At 38.8% G+C, this 19,299-nt stretch overlaps 1 protein-coding gene across 2 annotated transcripts; it reads right to left on the bottom strand.

Annotated features, from left to right (window-relative positions):
• Positions 1-1,892: 1,892 nt before the first annotated feature.
• On the bottom strand, positions 1,893-19,156 carry LOC109400865 (annexin B10). Of its 2 annotated transcripts, none has more exons than XM_029866896.2 (3): positions 18,921-19,156; positions 2,495-3,385; positions 1,893-2,424 (listed from the first exon to the last, which is right to left on the bottom strand). In XM_029866896.2, exons 1-3 carry the CDS (start codon positions 18,936-18,938, stop codon positions 2,368-2,370), a joined length of 966 nt encoding a protein of 321 aa, XP_029722756.1. In that variant the 5' UTR covers positions 18,939-19,156; the 3' UTR covers positions 1,893-2,367. The 2 variants fall into 2 exon arrangements, with proteins under 2 accessions (XP_029722756.1, XP_062702768.1); XM_062846784.1 differs by lacking the exon at positions 18,921-19,156 and adding an exon at positions 4,891-5,091.
• Positions 19,157-19,299: the final 143 nt, after the last annotated feature.

Consider the following 19,299-nt stretch of genomic DNA (forward strand, 5'->3'; position numbering starts at 1 on the left):
ATACTCAGCCGCTGGATGCCAGAACAGACGCTGTTTGAGCCGCACCTCCTTGGTGAACAGATGCTCGAGACGTACCTCCTGAATCTAGCTGAAGTCAGTAGGACAACAATGCCCAGGCTTCACTACCAGCTAAGCACACAACTCTTAGCTGGCGGTCTTTGTCATCGCTCAACCCACGGCAAATATAATAGATTATAAATCTTTGCCCGTGGAAGCATAAGGTGAACTTGTGAGGACCAGAACCGTATAGTTCCGGTTGTCCTATCGGCAACCGGAGTTGTCCCTAAATCTCTCCTCAGGTCCCTAGACGAGCTGGAATTGAAGAAGAACCTGAAGAGCATCCTGAAAGCGGTGATTCCTGGAACCTGTAGTATAGTTATACGGTTTCTGAATCATCCTAACTGACAGTACATCCGAAGCAGACTCATTAGGATATAAGCAAAACCCGCTAATGAGATCCACAGAGCTTAATCCCCTTTGACATTCCATTTTCCCGGGGTAGGTAAAAGTTTCCAGTTTTTTTTTTGGCCAAAACTCTATTATAATAATAGTAATTCAAAGTTATCTCGTTCCAAGATCTAGTCCCAGGTTCCAGTTGTCCCTCGGTCCCAGGTCTGTTCCCGTCGAACCTATAGTTTCCTCTACTTTTGCTTTTCTTGGCGATTAAAGTTTTTCAGCAGGCTACCTTATCGGGGTCGAGCTGCCTACATCGCGGTGACGGGGCTGGCTCCTTCGGTATAGCTGAAGCTGACGTGATACAGTATTTCATACTCAGCCACTGGATGCCCGAACAGACGCTTTTTAAGACGCACCTCCTTGCTGAACAGACGCTCTCCTCAATCTAGCTGAAGTCAAAAGGACAACAATGTCCAGGCTGCACTACCAGCTGAGCTTACAACCTTTAACTGGCACACGCTATGTCCAAAGGGAAGTATTATGAAAAGTGAATGTACCTCAAAGTTTATTCGCTAGAACCGTATTTTTGGACCTCTAGATTCAAAATATGTGCAATTTAAAATAATCCATCTTGGGTTTTTTCCCATACATTTTTATATGGGATGAAATTAACCTTGAAATGAATTCTGAAACTAGAGGCCAAACCTACGATTGTATGGATTAACATTTGAGGTACATTCGATTTTCTTAATACTTCCCTTTGGACATAGCGTGGGCATGGTCTTTGGCATCGGCTGGCGACTGACTTGTGGAAGCATGAGGTAAGAATTTGTGAGGACCAGAGCTCTGTTGGATGATCCTTTCAGGTTGTCAACTCACCGTTTTGCAGCCCTACTGCTCTCGTATTTTGAATGTCGGGAGAAAGACCTGAAATAACAATATATAACGAGTTCCTTCGTTAGACGTCAACGATTGCATGGACGGCCGCGAATGTGATTGCTACACGCAGTTGAACAAAACCAGGGAACCCTAAACGCTCGGGAAACTGGAGAAACATCATTCAAGACCAACGAAGGTGATGTTCTGCTCTACTGTAAGCTCGGCACTGACGTAAAGTTACATCAATGAGGTACAGATACAAGTGGCGCTGATAAACATTGTAAACCACTAGCTGTCTCTTTAGTTCTACTGCTGATCAAATAAACTAATTAGTGACGTCACTAATTGAGTTTCATAAGAACAGCGGTAGAACAAAAGAGACAGCTAGTGGTTCACAATGTTCATCTGCGCCACCTGTATATGTACCTTATTGAAGTTACACTACAGGCATCTTAATAGATGAGAATGCATAGCCATAGAATTTCTTCAAATTGTTAAAAACAAGTACTTTATCACAATTATGGAAGTTAATGGTGTTTCGGGGTATTTTTTATCAAATCCTGTATGAAATTTCTTTCAGTTACACTTAACACACAGTACAATACGATTTTTATGTATACAGTTTAATAAAAGAGACAATTATATTTATACCATAAATGTATAATAATACATGGTTGTCATTGTGAAGAAAGTTGTAATTAGTACAGTTTTGATCATATTTTATTTCTTAAGTAGGGACAATACCATTTAAAATTAATCCTTTAATCAGTGTCATAATTTGCGGAATATGGCTTTTTACATTTAGGCAGACGCAATACTTCGAACAATTAACAATTAACACAAAAGCCCTCTCATATTCTTTGATCGGTAGTTGGTTTATCTATAATCTGCCGCAAATGAATTAAAAAGCGCCATTCCAATGTTTGCAGCACACAAATAGTGGAGGAATTGGATTGTAGTCTCTTGAATCCTTGGCACATGCTGGGCACTTTATAGTGAATGTCATTAGTTTTCCTTACAACTAATTCTTTAAAAATATAGATTCGTTCATTAAAAATATGAACACCGTTTTCGCTTTGATGTTCTTTGTGTTTAGGCGTTTCCAAGCAGTGTGCAAAGTGCTTTTTTGTAATCGCCCGATGTTTCGCTCTGAAACAAAAAAAACGTAAATACATTATTAGTTTTGTGGTACGGTTAGCTAGCGCCGGCCAATTATTACCTTCACTGCACTCACGAGCGTTTTGTTGTACATTTGTTCGTACTCGTCCTTAATGTTCTGCAAGTCGATCTCCGATCGCGACACGATAATCCGGATCAGCGTCGTGTCATCCGTACCCAACCCGTCCATGGCTTTGAAGAGCCGTGTCGCGAAGAAATGTGGCGCCATCTGGACGCACTCCACTATGGCACTGAGCGCATGGTACAGGTCCCCACTGAGTTCGGCCTTCAAGGCCTGTTCGATGGTGCGTCCGGTCAGTTTCTTGTACTCCTCGAACACGTACTCCAATTGGTCGAAACTTGAATGGGCAAGGATCTTGTTGAAAACGGACTCGTCCGTACCCCATTTTCCCTCTCCAGCGTCGTATAGCTGTTTGGCTTGTTCGACGGCGTGTTCGGGATCAACCGTTCCCGGTGGGTCACGTGTACCGGTGATGATCAACGTGAGCAATCGCCGGAAATCACCGGAAGTTTCCGTGCAAACGTGCTCCGCCAGTGGGCGGTTGTACATTTCCTCGTAAACCCGTGCAATGTGATGCATTTGTTCATTGTTTTGCGAGCACAGGATCTCGATAAGAGCCCGCTCGTTGGTACCGATACCGTCCATGGCTTTGAAGAGCTGTTGGCAGAGGTAGTTGACTGGTGGTTGCATCAAGCCAATGATAACATCTTCGAATCTTCCGCTAAGCTCCGATTTGAGATCTTTGATCAGATCCCGTCCGAGTTCGTTCTTGAACGTTTCGGCGATGACCTGACGCTGCCAGTTGCACCGTCTGCACAGGATGTCGATGATGGTTTGCTCGTCCGTTCCGAAGCCCTTCATGGCTTTGCGCAGAGCTGCTGCGTCTGCCGATGGGTTGAAGTTCTCCGCCGGCATCACCGTGGGTTTGGCCTGCAAAATATAACGATGGTTTAAAATAATGGGTAACATAGGTTTTGACTTAAATGCTTGTTAAGTGTAGGTTTCTTAGAAAACGTTATGTTGAATTCCACATTTAACAAGACACGTGCATTGCGATCAAGGATGGTAGTTAATAAACTTCTTAAAATTGTGAAGTAACACCATAGTTTCAACTATTTAGCACAACCTCGAATCCTACAGCAACCTCGAAGGGAAGGGATACTGATACTATACAAAACTAGCAAAAAATGAATATATTGGCCTAGTTTATTTAGATTTCGAAGAAAACCTACCCAATTTTGCTCAATTGCTACAATTAGTTCAGTGCTGAAGCTTTATAACAATCGGATACATATTTTTTCTACAAAAAAAATCATGTGGAAAAATCGTTTTCCAATAACTAACTTTTAGTTTTCCATTTTTTTTTTGCAAGATTAGGGACGGCACCATGGATTACAACAAAGGAAAGCAGCTAGGGTAGATTCAATGAAGATTAAAGTAGATTCTGTAGACATTAAAAGTCCTGAAGTCCAGACTATTTTGTATGTCGTTCAACCTGAAAAAGATCTTTTCGTAGCATTGCGGAGCAATGCTTGAAAACCCTGAACTTCAGGACATTTGGCATACTTTACATTACTGCCGAAAAATGCCTTTTGGTGGGGTTGGGGAGCATAATGGGTATCAGAGGACAATAACTGCAAACGTTGATTGCATCCTTACCGACTTTTCGAACCCTCTAAGAAGAATACCCTCTTCGAATGAGTGTAATCAGTTTCGTACCTTTTAATTCCGCCGTATGTTGCGGAATTAAAAGATACGAAACTGATTACACTCATTCGAAGTTGATTGCATGTCAATCGAGGTAGATTTTGTAGAACTTGAAAGTCCCGAACTCCAAAACATTTTGCTAACCTTACAATGTCGTACAACCTCCAAAAGATTTTTGCAAACTTTACAATATCCGACAACCGTGAAAAGCATTCTCGCCGGATTGTAGAGCATCGTGGATATCAGAAGACAATAACTGCAAACGTAGATTAAATGGCGATTGAGGTAGTTTCTGTAGAACTTAAAAGCCCTGAACTCCAGAACATTTTGCAAACCTTGCAATGTCCGTAAAAATATCTTCTCATTTAATCACGAAGCAACTTGGAAGCTAACTACCAAAAGCGGCAAAGTTATATAAATTTGCGGCTGCGGTAGATCTTGTTGACCATGTAAGTAAGTCTTAACTCCAGGATAGCTTGGATATCCTAGAGCAGCCTTGCTCAAACTTCTTTAACGACGCTTGCATTTCTTATGGGGCTGGTAGGTTGCGACACATAGTTTGAGAAAGATGGTCCTAGAACATCCAAACAAAATGAATCCATCCCACTATGCATCGCCGACCTTTGTGGACCTTATTGTGAATCTCATCAGATCTTCATTTCATTAATTTAGTAGTGCAACATCAGACTCTACAAGTACACCACACATTCTCGACCAGGTCAGCTCACCTTGTCCACTCTGTTTCTCGCCATCCGGATTACTTGCGACCACACTCTTTGCAAGATTGCAATCCGGTATTCTTGCGCCCATCATTTTCTTCCGGCTTTGGCAACTTTATGGATGCTGGGTTCGTAGTAGAGTACAGCGAGCTCGTGGTTCAACGTTAACCGCCACACACCGTTCTCCTGCACTTCTGAAAATATCGTCATTAGCACGCTTGAAAACTCCAAGTGCTTGCAGTTCTCCTCGAGCATGGTCCATGTCTGATGTCCATTGAGGGCCAACGGATCTCATAAGCGTCCTGTACATTAGACCTGTTCACTTTTTTTACCTACCGTGTCACATAAAATTATCAATCCACATGCAAAAACAAGGCTTCAGTCCAAAAATGAGCCAATTGATAAAGGTTTAAAGGTGTATCAAATCGATTTTGTGTTTTTTCAAGCATTTTCACGAAAATGTACTTCAATATCCAGAAAATTGCGCCAAAAAGGTACCGAAAATACCGTTAAAATATAGTTAGAACAATACTCTGCAACTTTGCCGAAGACACTACGGTGTTTAAATTACGTATTTCAAAGTTATTCAACAATGTTCGTTAAAAAATCACGAAAAAATACAATATTTTTACGATTTTTCATGTAAAAGTTATGTAGTTTTACATTGTTTTACGTGAATAATTTAATGAGCTATTGCTCCTATGTGTTACGAACATTTCGTCCATACATCATTTTAGTGTAGAAATTCGTTTTCATTGACTAATTATCAAAAGTTTGTCACGTTGATACTAAAAATTGTACAGAGTTGCCAGCATAAAATAAAACAAAGTTAGCCATGATTTAAACGTCATTACACTTCTTTGTCTCATCTGCATCAGTTTAAATTTGGTGTAGATGGTTGAGCATGAGATTGTCGATTCGAAGATTCAAGGTTCGAGTCCTGGAATAGGATTTTTTGCGTCTCGATTCAGCTATAAGTTGATGAAACTACGCACTGCATCTCATTGCAATTTGGCATCATAGGGTAATTGTTCCCATCGTTGTGGTAGTACCTAATGTTGCGGTAATGGCAATTGAGCACTTTTTCGACTGAAATGTTACCAAAAGGTATTTTTAATAGATGTATTGTGCTTAAATTATGAGATTGCGCCATTTGTTTGCTTAAGATTTGCCCAAAAACCTGTTAAAAAAAATGTCCTTGATATGTTTGCTGCTGTGTTGCGGTAGTGTTCCTAATGTTGCGGTATCCCATTTGATTTCAATGGGATACCGCAACATTAGGAACAAATACCGCAACAATAGGAACACAATGTTCTTTTAGATAAAAACGAATGAAATGCTCATAACAACTTCAAAGTGGCAATATTTCGTTATTTTCCCGTAGATAAAGGATAGATTTTATTATTTTCAATTCAATCCATGTAAAAAGCTTGCTTGGGGCGATACAATTGTGGTTTAAGCATGAACCCAGTACTTAACTTCTCCATGATCGGATCAATTACCCTTGTTTCGAAACCGTAGATTGCATAGTAAGAATGAAGTTTCCCTTCATCGTGTAGTTGTGCTGATTTGTGGGTAGATAGATATTAAGTAAGCTCCACCCACAATTGTCTAATGTTGCATCCAGAAGCAGTTCCGTCATCGTATTGAATTGTTTTAGCTAAATTGATGATTATCAAACAGATGCTCAATATTTCGCCCAGCTGATCTCGTCGACACGATTTATTGTCAACAAGTATAAACTAAATATCTAGCTAGTCCTGGAATGGGCTTAATTGGCAGGTTCCGATCTTGGGAGATTGTGTGTAAGTCATGGCAGATTCATCATCCTAACTGCTACAAAGAAAGAAAAAAAGTTTATCATGTATTTGAGCTTGAACCTGGGATCTTCTGATCCACAGGCTCGAGCCTTACCATCTGCACCATTTCTGGTACTTAAATCAAAAGACATTAGAATACGATGGCATGACGTCTTAATCATGGGTAACTTTGTTTTAATTCGTGCTGGTAACTCTGTGCGATTTTTAGTATCAACGTACCATACTTTTGATAATTAGTCAATGAAAACGAATTCCTACACAAAAACGATGTATGGACGGAATGTTCGTTACACAAAGGAGTAATCGCTTATTAATTTAGTCACGTAAAATAATGTAAAACTACATGACTTGTATATGTAAAATCGTAAAAATATCGTGTTTTTTCGTGTTTTTTTCAACTGAAATTGTTGAATAACTTCGAAATACGCAATTTAAACACCGTAGTGTCTTCGGCAAAGTTGTAGAGTATTGTTCTAACTATACCCTAACGGTATCTTCGGCATCTTTTCGGAGCAATTTTGTGAATTTCTGAGTAAATTTTTGTGAAAACGGCTGAAAAAACACAAAAACGATTTGATACACCTTTAAATCTTCATCAATTTGGCTCAATTTTGGACTGAAGACTTGGTTTTGCATGTGGATTGATAATTTGATGTGTCACGGAGAATCGGAGAAACAAAGTTTCAAAGTGAACAGGTCTACTGTACATGGTACATTCGCTGCGATGGTAAATCTTTTTTGATCGGAGGTTTTTTTTTTCATGAGTCCACAATAGGCACGACTGCTGCTGATACTTCACGGTTTTTTTGTTGTTAGCGAAGGATTAAAGTAAACGAATTCCTCCACCATCTTGATCGAATCATCGTCCATCGAAACTCTGCTACCAAGGCTTGGCCTATCTCGCTCAGTTCCACCTACCACCATGTACTCTTTTCTGACTCATTTACCACCTTTACCACTGCTTCGCGTTTCAGGCGGTTGTACAGCTCTGTCACTGTTCCAAATGTTCAGCCGATGATATCCATGTTGTCAGCAGAACAAACAAATTGGTCAGATCGGTTGAAAATTGTATCCCTGTTGGTACATCGATACCTCGCAATATATCTTTGAGCGCAACGTTAAACAGTAGGCATGATAATTTATCTATCACAAATGTCCCAAATGGAGGATAACGTTCCTCTGGAACCGCCCTTTTGATACTCATTTCGTTTAATCCTCCGATAACTGTTCTGTTTCCCAGATCCCAGTCGGTTCGGTGCAGACAAATGCCCAACTGTTCTGAGTTCAGCTGCAATACCCTTATCTTTACCACCCCACCAGCCTCATTGTTCTTGAGCTGTTTGATGATGATGATGATGATGATGGTCCCGCCACATACCCCTACAAAGGTTTGAGCTAGACGATATATCTTTAAGATAATTATTAATTATGATCAATGAAATCAGATTTGCAAACTAAATACGGTCTGATTCTTTTCACAGATATAAACAACATTATAATTTGTCATACTGTACAGCAAAAACATAAATTTCGAAATACTGCTGCTCTCATCTACAGATGTTTGCAAGCGTTACTAGTGATCATGAAAGATCAGAAAATCAAAAATATTGCGAGGATTGATAACGTTCGCGCGATGTCAAAACAGTCGGCAATATTCTCATTCTCATGAAATTCCCGACATTCAACTAGACAACTCACTACTAATCTACAGAATCCTTCAACAGTAGAAATATTCCATATGATAAATAAATACTAAAATGTCATTTATACCTGTCACCGCGCGCGAGACTCAAACTTTTGTAGACTACACAAAATAAATTCAGTTAATAATACTACGTCAACAAATATAAAATCCATCATCATCATCGGGGCGACCATTATAGTTTGTTCGTGCCTCCTATTACAAAATATAAATTGTCCACAAAAATATCCGTTGGTAAACTTCGTCAAGATACAAAATCTAGTCAAGAATAAAAAGTCAACAGAGTAGCTGTTCAAAAAGCAGCTTTTACGTGTGAAATACATAGTCTCTTAAACTGTGATAGGGTTGCTGCATTCGTGATGTGGTCAGGCATCGAATTGAAAACATTTATACCTTTATAATACAAGGAATTTTGTGAAGCACCATGCAAAAAGTAGGGTGTTCGTATTTGATCCGCGTTTCTAGTGTTATAACTATGAATGTCACTTCCTCTTTCAATTCGATCACACAAATATCTAGGCAACATACCATTCTTTAACTTAAAAATGAACACCAACGTTAGATAGACAATTCTTTGCTTCACTGACAGCCACTGAAGGGCGTCCAACAAAAAAGTTGAGGAAGTGAATCTGTTACATCTTAAAATCAATCGCATTATTTTATTTTGCAAACGCTGTAGCCTTGATATTTGTGTTTCATTAGCTAAAAACAAAATGGATGGACAGAACTCAATGTGCGGAGAAATGATTGATTTGTACAACTGTATTTTACTTGCAATAGTCAAATCGTTTTTTAATCGACATAGAATACCATACTTTTTGGCTATTTTCTTGATGACATTGTCGATGTGAGCGTCAAACTGTAGTCTGTCATCAATAATCACGCCAAGATATTTAATTTCGCGCACGCGTTCAATTGTCTCACCATCAATTTCTACAGAGACTTCATAATTTACTCGATTCCGCGATATTACCATGAATTTAGTTTTACTTATATTCAATTTCAACTGTTTGTACTTCAACCATTTACTCAGAGAACGTAAATCTGCATTCATTTGTGAAACGGCTTCCCCTAAATCTTTGGCTGCAATGAATATAACGGTATCATCAGCAAAAAGATTAATATCGCAAAATCGTAAGACTCGCCGCATGTCATTTATGTACATAATGAATAAAACGGGCCCTAATACACTCCCCTGTGGTACGCCAAGGCTGTTCGCCACGGGGCTCGAAATTGAATCATTGAAAGCAGTCCGTTGGGCTCTGTCACACAAATAGCTTTCGAACCATCTGTATGCAGAACCCGCAAATCCAAAGCGCTTTATTGTTTGCAACAACAAGGGCCGAGAAATTGTTTCAAAAGCGCGTTTCAGATCCAAAAAAAACAGCAACAATCGTATCTTTGCGCTCTAATTTTTCTTTCCATTTTGCTAGCACCAGATTTAATGCGGTTTCACAGGAATGACCTTCCCGATATCCCGATTGTTCTGGTACTAGCAAATCAAAACTATTTAAATATGCTAACAGCTGGCCTTTAACAACAAGTTCTAAAATTTTCTCTAAAGTGTGCAACATGTTGATGGGACGAAACTCTTCGGCTTTAATCGTTCCAGCAACTTTTTGAATGGGAATCACTAATGATTCCTTCCAAACGTGCGGCACGTGCCCAGTTTGTAACGATTCATTAATTAGGTCCAGCAGATTGTGTCCGATGACATCAAAGCAATCCTGTATAACTCTCGCATTTACATTGTCTACGCCAGCCGTTTTGCCCATAGAAAAGCAAATATTTTTCAATTCTTCCAAAGTTATTGGGTGAAAAGATTCAAATCTACTGTTATTACTAATTGGCTGTTTTAATTCGTCAGGCTCATCTACTAATTCAATTGATTGATTAATAGATGAAACACTATCGACGAAATATTCATTAAATCTACACGCTATAACTTGTTCAGACTCTTCTAGTGTGCCGTTGAAGGTTATGGACCGCGGTTTACAATTACTAGGTTTTAACAAAGATTTCAAAATTTTCCATAACTCTTTGCTGTTGTTTTGATGATGATCAATTTTCCTCTGAATATACTCGCATCTAGTTTGTTTAACCAGTTGCGAGTATTTATTACGCACGACCTTGTACCTTTTCCAATTGCTATAATTTTCTCTTCTACGCCATTTTTTATACAGTTTGTCTCTATTGCGTTTAAGGCGCAAAAGATCCAAATTGTACCAGCTGTTCGAGTTTTTAATTGAAACTAATTTTTGTTCGACTAATTGATTGGTACAAGTTTTCAAGACGTCAGTTAAAACAGCTGATTTATGATCTAAAGAACCGCCGTTTGCATGAAAATCCACATGTCTTGCGACGAGACTCGAAACTGCTTGTTTCGAATATTTCTTCCAACACTTCAATTTCACAAGATCATTATCCTCGCTACTAGATTCGTTAATATTGATAACTAAAGTTTCATGGTCAGTAAGTTTTAAATCAGAATTTGCAACGACACTAACAGAATCAAAATTTGAATATACATGGTCAATCAAAGTTTTACTGTGTTGGGAAATACGCGTATAAACATTTACTGTCTGTTTCAAATTAAAAAAGTCAGCTAACCGTTTCAAATGATTCGAATTCGGATTGTCACACCAATTGATATTAAAATCTCCAGCAAGTATATTTAATTTACTATAATCTAAGAATACCTCAAGCCAGTTTTCTAAAATTTCAATAAATCGCTGGTCATTTGAACTGGGAGAGTGATATAAAACACCATAATTACCGATCCTCATGCCACGTACAACCGCAATGCCTAAGAACCAATTTCCTTCACAAACCTCGTTCAATTGAAGCTTGTATTGAACTGATTCTTTGACATAAATAGCAACTCCGCCAGTATGTCTCGAATGTGATACACAGGCAGCCACATTATATCCCGGAATACTATACTGATCAAAAGCATTTACATCAACAATATGCGTTTCAGACAGAAATACTAGATTTGGACGTTTTTCTTCTACAATCTGACGTAATTCTACGTAGTTTGTAGTTAACCCGGCTATATTCAAATATAAAATATCAAAAAGATTCACATTGCTTCTGGAACTTGGTTGCTATTCATTGAAATGTAGGCTGCTCTTTTTCCTATTGTACAACCTCTTGAAAACTTCACATTCATGACTGAATGCACCGTGGTTATCGTCCAAGTTCATGTTACGCTCTACATTGACCTTTTTACAGTTTATACATTTCAAAACGGTTGCCGTACATTCGGATGTCTTGTGACTTCCACTGCATCTAGAGCATGCTTCACAATTTTTGCAATTCATACTCATATGCCCGAATTCTCCACATTTGAAACATCTCAAAACATGAATTTCGGGAACAATACGACATCTATCAAACTTTATGAATACCTTTCCGGCGGTCAACAAACAATTATGGGTCTCTTTATCGACCTCAATTACCGCATTGTATTTATTGTACTTAAGGTGTGGATTTTCATACATTCTTATTACTTTTACATCATTAATGGCGATGTCTTCATTTTGATCTTTTAAAATCATAATGAAGTCATCGGAGGAAAACTTCTCGCTCATGCCCTTCACTTTAAGTCTTGGCACCGATGAGGGAACAACAGCATTGTAGTTTTCACCCAAATCGCTTTGAATGCCATCTTTCACAACATTAATATTGTAGCCTGTTGCACACTCAGCGATAATAGAGCCATCTTTCCCGTGTCTAAAGTTACTGATTTTGTGTTTTTTTGGATCTAATTTACTATTCAAAACTTTGCGAGTATCCTCGCTACTCTGATTGGACTCTTTTGGCTTGATCACAATGACCGGACGAGCCTTACGAGTCACTTCATCATTCGCAGTGCTTTTCTTTCTGTAACTTTTCTTTTTAATTTTAGTCCCAATATTACTTTTAACTACTTCCGCGAAACTAATACTTTCACAAAAAACATTATCCGACGTCGCGTCAACGTCTTCTTGAACCTTTCGCTTTTTGCCTCTGGGATTCAGGCTCGGCTCCGAAGCCGTTCTTGATGTACCTTGCTTACTATTCATCGCAGCTACTGTTTTAGACGGATTAAATTCGAAAAATGAACATTTCATACTTTCCAACTCTTTGCTCACAGATCTACCAAGTTCAAAAACAGCCTTTTCCATAGCACTATTTATACTTCTCCCCAATTCTTCCATCCCGATCTTTAACGCGTCATTTATCTGAGCAGCAATTTGCTCTCGAACGCCACTGATCGAGTCAGAAATCGAAGAGATCTTCTTCATTTCTTCTTCGAACTTTTGGACGGTCGAGAGCGCCAAATTCTGCTCGCCACAACACTGGCCCGATAAACAATCACCACATTTGAATTCCAGATTTTCGTTCTCACTGACTAGCTTTGCTACAGCTTTCGTCAGAGGAGTGCACTTGTAATGGTACACTCTAGAACACCTCGAGCATGCAGTCGGTATGTCCGACGGTAGTATGGCACTACCGCAAACACACTCAGCCATCTCGTATAGCTTACCACATGCACGATACAACAGACAAACACGCACGCAACGCTAACACAGATGAGACAACACAATAAATCAAAAATTTACCAGCCGCCAGCCAGCGCTGGGGCAAAAATAAATGCACAATTATACAAGAACAAGCACTCGAGACAATTTGCCTCCTACTTATCCTGCTTCAAAACACTATTATGCTCGCTGTAGAAATAAATTTCTAGCGGCAAATCCACTATTTCACACGAAAATTTAATTAAAATAGCACTGCACTGCAGAAACAAACTACACTGTTCACCATCACCACAAAAGATGAAAAGATGTTGAATGGTGACCCTCATAAAGTTGAAGAAGTCATTTTCTCCCCTGCCTTGATCTTCAGTGCCTCCGCTCTCTGAACAATTCAATTGTTTTTCGAAGTGCTGCTTCCACATTTCGACCACATAATGTTGGTCCACCACGGAGGCTCTAGTACTTACCCTGCACATTTTTGCCTTTCTCGTACACTATTTAACCCTAGTAGGATATTGGGGTCAATATGACCCAGAGTCAGGCATCCTGAACTTGCACTACGCCATCGTGGTGCGAAAATCCCAATATCTTAGGTGAGTTAAAGTGTACTGAAAGGCAATATGTTCACTCAAGAAACGAATTTTCGATAGAAGGCTCAGAGGGTCAAGTCACATACACCAATCAACTCAGTTCGACGAATTGGTGTGTGTAGTGTATACCATTCTTGGTTGTGCCACAGTTGTACTTAAAATTTATACCGCGGAGAACAGACATCCAAGTCCAGTTTCAAAAGTGTGTAAGGAATTTGACGGTCATTTCAAATGGCAACACAAGTGGCAACATCGTGGTGACGCTGCTATCGCAAAGTTCCCACGCTGTTGTCGGTGGTGTATATAAAATTAATCTAGATATGCGTACTCCCCACTGATTGTAGCAACTTGCCGCATAGGTGACGCTAGTGTTGTCAACGCTAAAAAATTTGAATCCTTACACAGATTACGAGACAATTTTCTATAGGCTTGGATGTCTGTTCTCTGTGCCTTAACCAAAACCCGTCATGTGACGTATCAAATTGCACCTATTTTTGTAACGTTTAGCTTCTTCTTATTCTTCTTTATGGCTCTACATCCTTACTGGAACTTGGCCTACCTTACTTCAACTTAGTGTTCTTTGAGCACTTCCACAGTTATTAATTAAAGGGTTTTCTCTGCCTGCCACTGCATGAATTTGTATATTGTGAGGCAAGCACAATGATACACTGTGCTGAGGGTGTTGAGAATTTTTTTCACGGACTGGAACGGGAATTGAACTCGCCGTCTCCGGATTGGCGATCCATAGCCTTAACCACCAGACTAACTGGTGCCCCCTGGAGAGTAAAGTTCAGCATGGTTAGCGAGTTTTGTCCGGAGCTCCAGAAAATCCACGATGTTGGTCCAAAATTCAAGATGGTGTCGTTGGATTTTGTCCAAAATGGAGGCTCGAGATTCACATAGGCGGCCATTATACAAAGTTTTAGGATCTAAAACCATACAATGTTGGTATATTTGGTTTGTGAAAGATGTCCGGAATCCAAAAATGGCAACCACAATATTCAAGATGGCTACCCAAAATTCAAGATGGCGTCTGTATTAGGCTCCAAAACCATGACATCCGAAGTCTAAAAATAGTGAACAAAATATCCAAGTTGGTGGCCTAATACCCAAAATGGCGACCCAAAATTCAATATAGTAGCTATTTTGATGAGTTTAAGGATCTAAAACCATGTTATATGGGTATGTTTAGATATGAGAAAGATGTTCTTCTTCTTCTCCTTCTTCTTCTTTATGGCTCTGTTGTAGTATTTGAAAGCCCCTCGCAGCTTGCACATACGCACACACTAACACCTACTCATGTTCATCTTGTCACACCTTTGTGCTTCCTTTTCCCCATTCATTCGTGTGCTAGCAATCAGAGTAGCACGACAAGTCTCTGTAGTTGAGAAGTGAATAAATGTGAATTACTAAAGTAAATCCGTGTTTCATTGCACTAAAACAGTCCCCACTGGGACTTGGCCTGCCTCGCTTCAACTTAGTGTTCACTGAGCACTTCCACAGTTATTAATTGAAGGGCTCTCTTTGCCTGCCATTGCATGAATTTGTATATTGTGAGGCAAGTATAATGATACACTATGCCCAGGGAGTCGAGAAAATTTTCCCGACCGGAACGGGAATCGAACCCGCCATCTCCGGATTGGCAATCCAAAGCCTTTACCACTAGGCTAATTGGAGACCCATGAGATGAGAAAGATGTCGAAGTCCAAGTATTCAAGATAATGGCATAAAATTCAAGATGGAGGCTGTTTTGGTGAGTATCAGACTCTAAAACCATGCAATGCACACTGGGCCATGAGCGCGATCTAGCAAGTAAAAACCTCTAGCACTTTGGGAATTCATTTTTTTGTGTTGGTGTCTTCGGAGACTTGTGTTTATTTTGCCTGTACTTTAATGTGGGGATGAAAGTTAGTTGGTAACTTTGCCGCATAGGTGGTGCTGCGATACTAACTTTTTTGTCTTACGTCTGAGAGGTTTCCCGTCTTTTGCAAAGTTGTAGAGCGTGCAAAAATAAGTAAAGTTGCCGAAGACACCAAAGTTGTGTGACTTCAAATAACAAAGTTATATTGAAAATAGTAAAATTTAACTGAAATTAACATTTTTATTATTATTTTAAATGTTATTAGCAAATGTATTACTTTTAACGCCTCACACGTGTCAATCAAAGTAGCCTGCATCTGATAATACCAACTTTACAATTCTTCGGTGCATTTATAATGGTGTTTTTAGCAAAATAGCAAAAAAAAACTAAGATTTTTACAAGCAGACTTATGAAAAAATTGAAAATTTCGGCAAAATTTGATAAATGCTTTAAAATGCACCACTCAAGATCTACCAGATCTGAAAATTTGCCGAAGGTATAATTTGGTGTTTTTGAGATATCTGGATTGAAAGAATCAGTGTACTTTCAAGCAGTTACAACTATTTATTTATCCATATACTATTTCAAAAGCAGTTGAACCGCTTCTTTTTTCATTAGCTTTGTAATTCTTATGGAGTGTCATCACCGGATAAGAGGTCAACAACAGACGATTTAATACGTCCGTTATATTCACCAGACGGCTAAACTGGCGAGAATGGTGTTCACGAAACTTTCTGACCGTATTGTTCCGTCTTTCTTGTGCTTCTTCAGATAGAAGGCCAATCGGAGCTATGCAATGGCTAATAATCGTTGATCCATGAACTAGGATTCTGTACACCGATGGTGAAAAAGGGTAAAAGTCGTAGGGATGAACAAACAGTTGCCTTGTTTTTTCTGCATAAACCTCAAATTTGTTGACGTCGATTTCCAACTTTGACGATAGTGCGCATAGGATTGAAGCGAATCGATGAATGATTTCCTTGTCAATGCCAGTTATTCTGGCCGTTGTCTATTGTATTGTATTGATTGTTGTTTGATATAACTCACAGGGCAAAACCATAATAAAATTATGCGTTCAATCGACCATTTAATATTTCAGCACGATCGATTCAACAAATGTATGCGAAAAATAGTTGACCATTTTTAGTCATCATAGCTTTGGAACAACATAAAACTCTTAATTTAAAAGTGATCTGTGGACATCTAAAGGCAAAATCATTCAGGAATTAAGAATTGCTTCTTTTTCAAAATTGTTTAGGTATAAAATCATCAATATTTTAAAACAAGATATCTCGAAAACACCAAATTATACCTCCGTCAAATTTTCAGATCTGGTAGATCTTGAGTGGTACATTTTGAAGCATTCATCAAATTTTGCCGAAATTTGCATTTTTTTTTTCAAAAAAAACCACTAGTCAAAATCATAGTAATTTTTACTATTTTGCTAAAAATACCATAATAAATACTCCAAAGAATTGTAAAGATGGTATCATTAGATGCAGGCTACTTTGATTGACACGTGTGAGGCGTGAAAAGTGATACATTTGCTAATAATATTAAAAATAGTGATAAATTTAGTTAAATTTTACTATTTTTAATATAACTTTGTTATTTGAAGTCACACAACTTTGGTGACTTCGGCGATTTTACTTATTTTTGCACGCTCTACAACTTTGCAAAAGACGGGAAACCTCTAGGACGTAAGACAAAAAAGTTAGTATCGCAGCGCCACCTATGCGGCAAAGTTACCAACTAACTTTCATCACCACATTAAAGTACAGGCAAAATAAACACAAGTCTCCGAAGACACCAACACAAAAAAATGAACTCCCAAAGTGCTAGAGGTTTTTACTTGCTAGATCCCGCTCGTGGCCCAGTGTGCAATGTGGGTAGATTTGGTATGGAGAAGATATCCAAGTTGACAAGCTCTTTTGTATGAAATCAAAACATCAATAATTTTTTTTAAATTTAAAAACCCAATACCAATCACTATTTTTTGGTTCCTAATTCAGCTCACCCCACTGGAGAACTTATCAAAATGTTTCAATAAATCGTTTGAAACATCTCCAAATACGTTCTCATTTAAAATCAGTATATTGAAAACCACTGACGTGATGCGCTAGGTGGTTTCCCGCTATATGTATGTAGCAAAATCACCGTCGCAACTTATTGACTCATTGAGCAATTACTTCTCTATACATGTCCTTACGAGCTACTATGTGCGCTTTTACAACGAATTGATTAGCATACCAAATATAAATAATTCATGTCGTCGTATCCAACAAGTTTACCTACGACGGTAAACTCAACCATTAGAGGTGCAATCACAAAGCATTAATCGAAGGGTATTTTCCGGTTAAGATTTTTCGCATGTCTGAACATAGATGGGCATGTCATCGACATATCATATAGGGTATGTGTTCCATCAGTAATCTCACGCTCCCATATCCATCCTATTCGAAAACTAGCGATTACGGCACCGATTGATTCCGTTCTTTTTGTTTTCAAGCGTGCTCACTCCCAACAAAAAATACAAAAATAAGAAACAAAACAAACAGCGCTTCAATCCTTTGTTTTTCGTAGGATGAAAATGGGAGCCACATGCTTAATAAGGGAACCAGTACCCTAAGTTTAAAAAGAAAAGCCATAAGAACAGATTTCAGTTATTAATTTAAAAATGTTTTTAGGAAGCTTACCTAACTTAACATCACGTTACACCCGAAAGCACAAGTGTGCTATACATATTGAAAAGCAGTAATAATTAATTTCAGTCGATACTGTACGCCTGATCCTACAGATCACGATGAAATTTTATTCCAGTTCCGATATACGTTCACTTCATTCGCATATTCATCGCCCTACACTTGATCGTTTTCTGCAATATTATTTACTCAATCGCGATGGTGTACATTTCGCATTTCGCCACCTCTGTTTCAGTGGATGCGGGTCGAAATAAAGATACCACCCAATGGTGCATTCTTCTCGGTAAAGTAAACCACGCTTTGCCCAAAATTGATTATCTAACGCCCAACGCCAGCCATCCAATGTAAACCCAAATCTGGTTTCGGTCGCATGCTAATGCGTGGCACTTCCACTTCCACAAACCGGCATGCAGGTAAAGCATTCAAATGCTATATGGATTAACGAACTAGCTAATGAAGGTCTTTGATATGATTGGATGTGGCGGCGGGAACCACCGGCTTCAAGCTGTAATGAAGGCCGATCTGACCACATGTTGGCAAGCCATTGTGTATATATTCTCACTATATTATTTGCAGTTATTAAGTGCAAAAGTAGAATCATATTTCATGCAAATTTTATTTTATACATACTTTTTCTTCTTGTTCTAATGTGTACTACTCTTTAAATTGATGCTTCACAACAAGCTTGTATTTAATCTATTGACGCAGTTTGTTTTAATTACCAAATTTTCGACCACCTCTCATTTGTGATTCATTGTTTGTCTGTCAGAGTTGTTCTCTTCTTGTTAGAGTTTAAAAATAGTCCTGATGATAATGCACTGCAGATGGCATGTAATCTTACCGTGTAGTACCAGGACATTGTTGAATCACTAAGTTGAAGAACTTTTCTTTTCTAATCACGGGATATTTTACTAAACACTAACGTGAGACTTCCACTTCCACAAAAAAAAAAACGGACGGTGATAATTAATACGTCAACTTTGTGGTTGGTTCTGTTCAAATAACACTACGTATATTCCGCACGATTTGTTTGCGATCTTTCCACTTTGAACTGTCCGGTGCGACTGATCGTTAGTAGTATTCATCAGTGCTGTTTTGCTGCCTTACGTTGGTGTGCCACTACTAACTCACAGTACACATACCACATACCAAATGAGAAAGATCTGCTCAAATGTTCTCTTTTCTCTCAAAATTCTCTCATTTAAATGTATCGTTAATGG

The sequence above is a fragment of the Aedes albopictus genome, chromosome 1 (genome assembly GCF_035046485.1).
Source record: "Aedes albopictus strain Foshan chromosome 1, AalbF5, whole genome shotgun sequence".
NCBI classification, from domain to species: domain Eukaryota; kingdom Metazoa; phylum Arthropoda; class Insecta; order Diptera; family Culicidae; genus Aedes; species Aedes albopictus.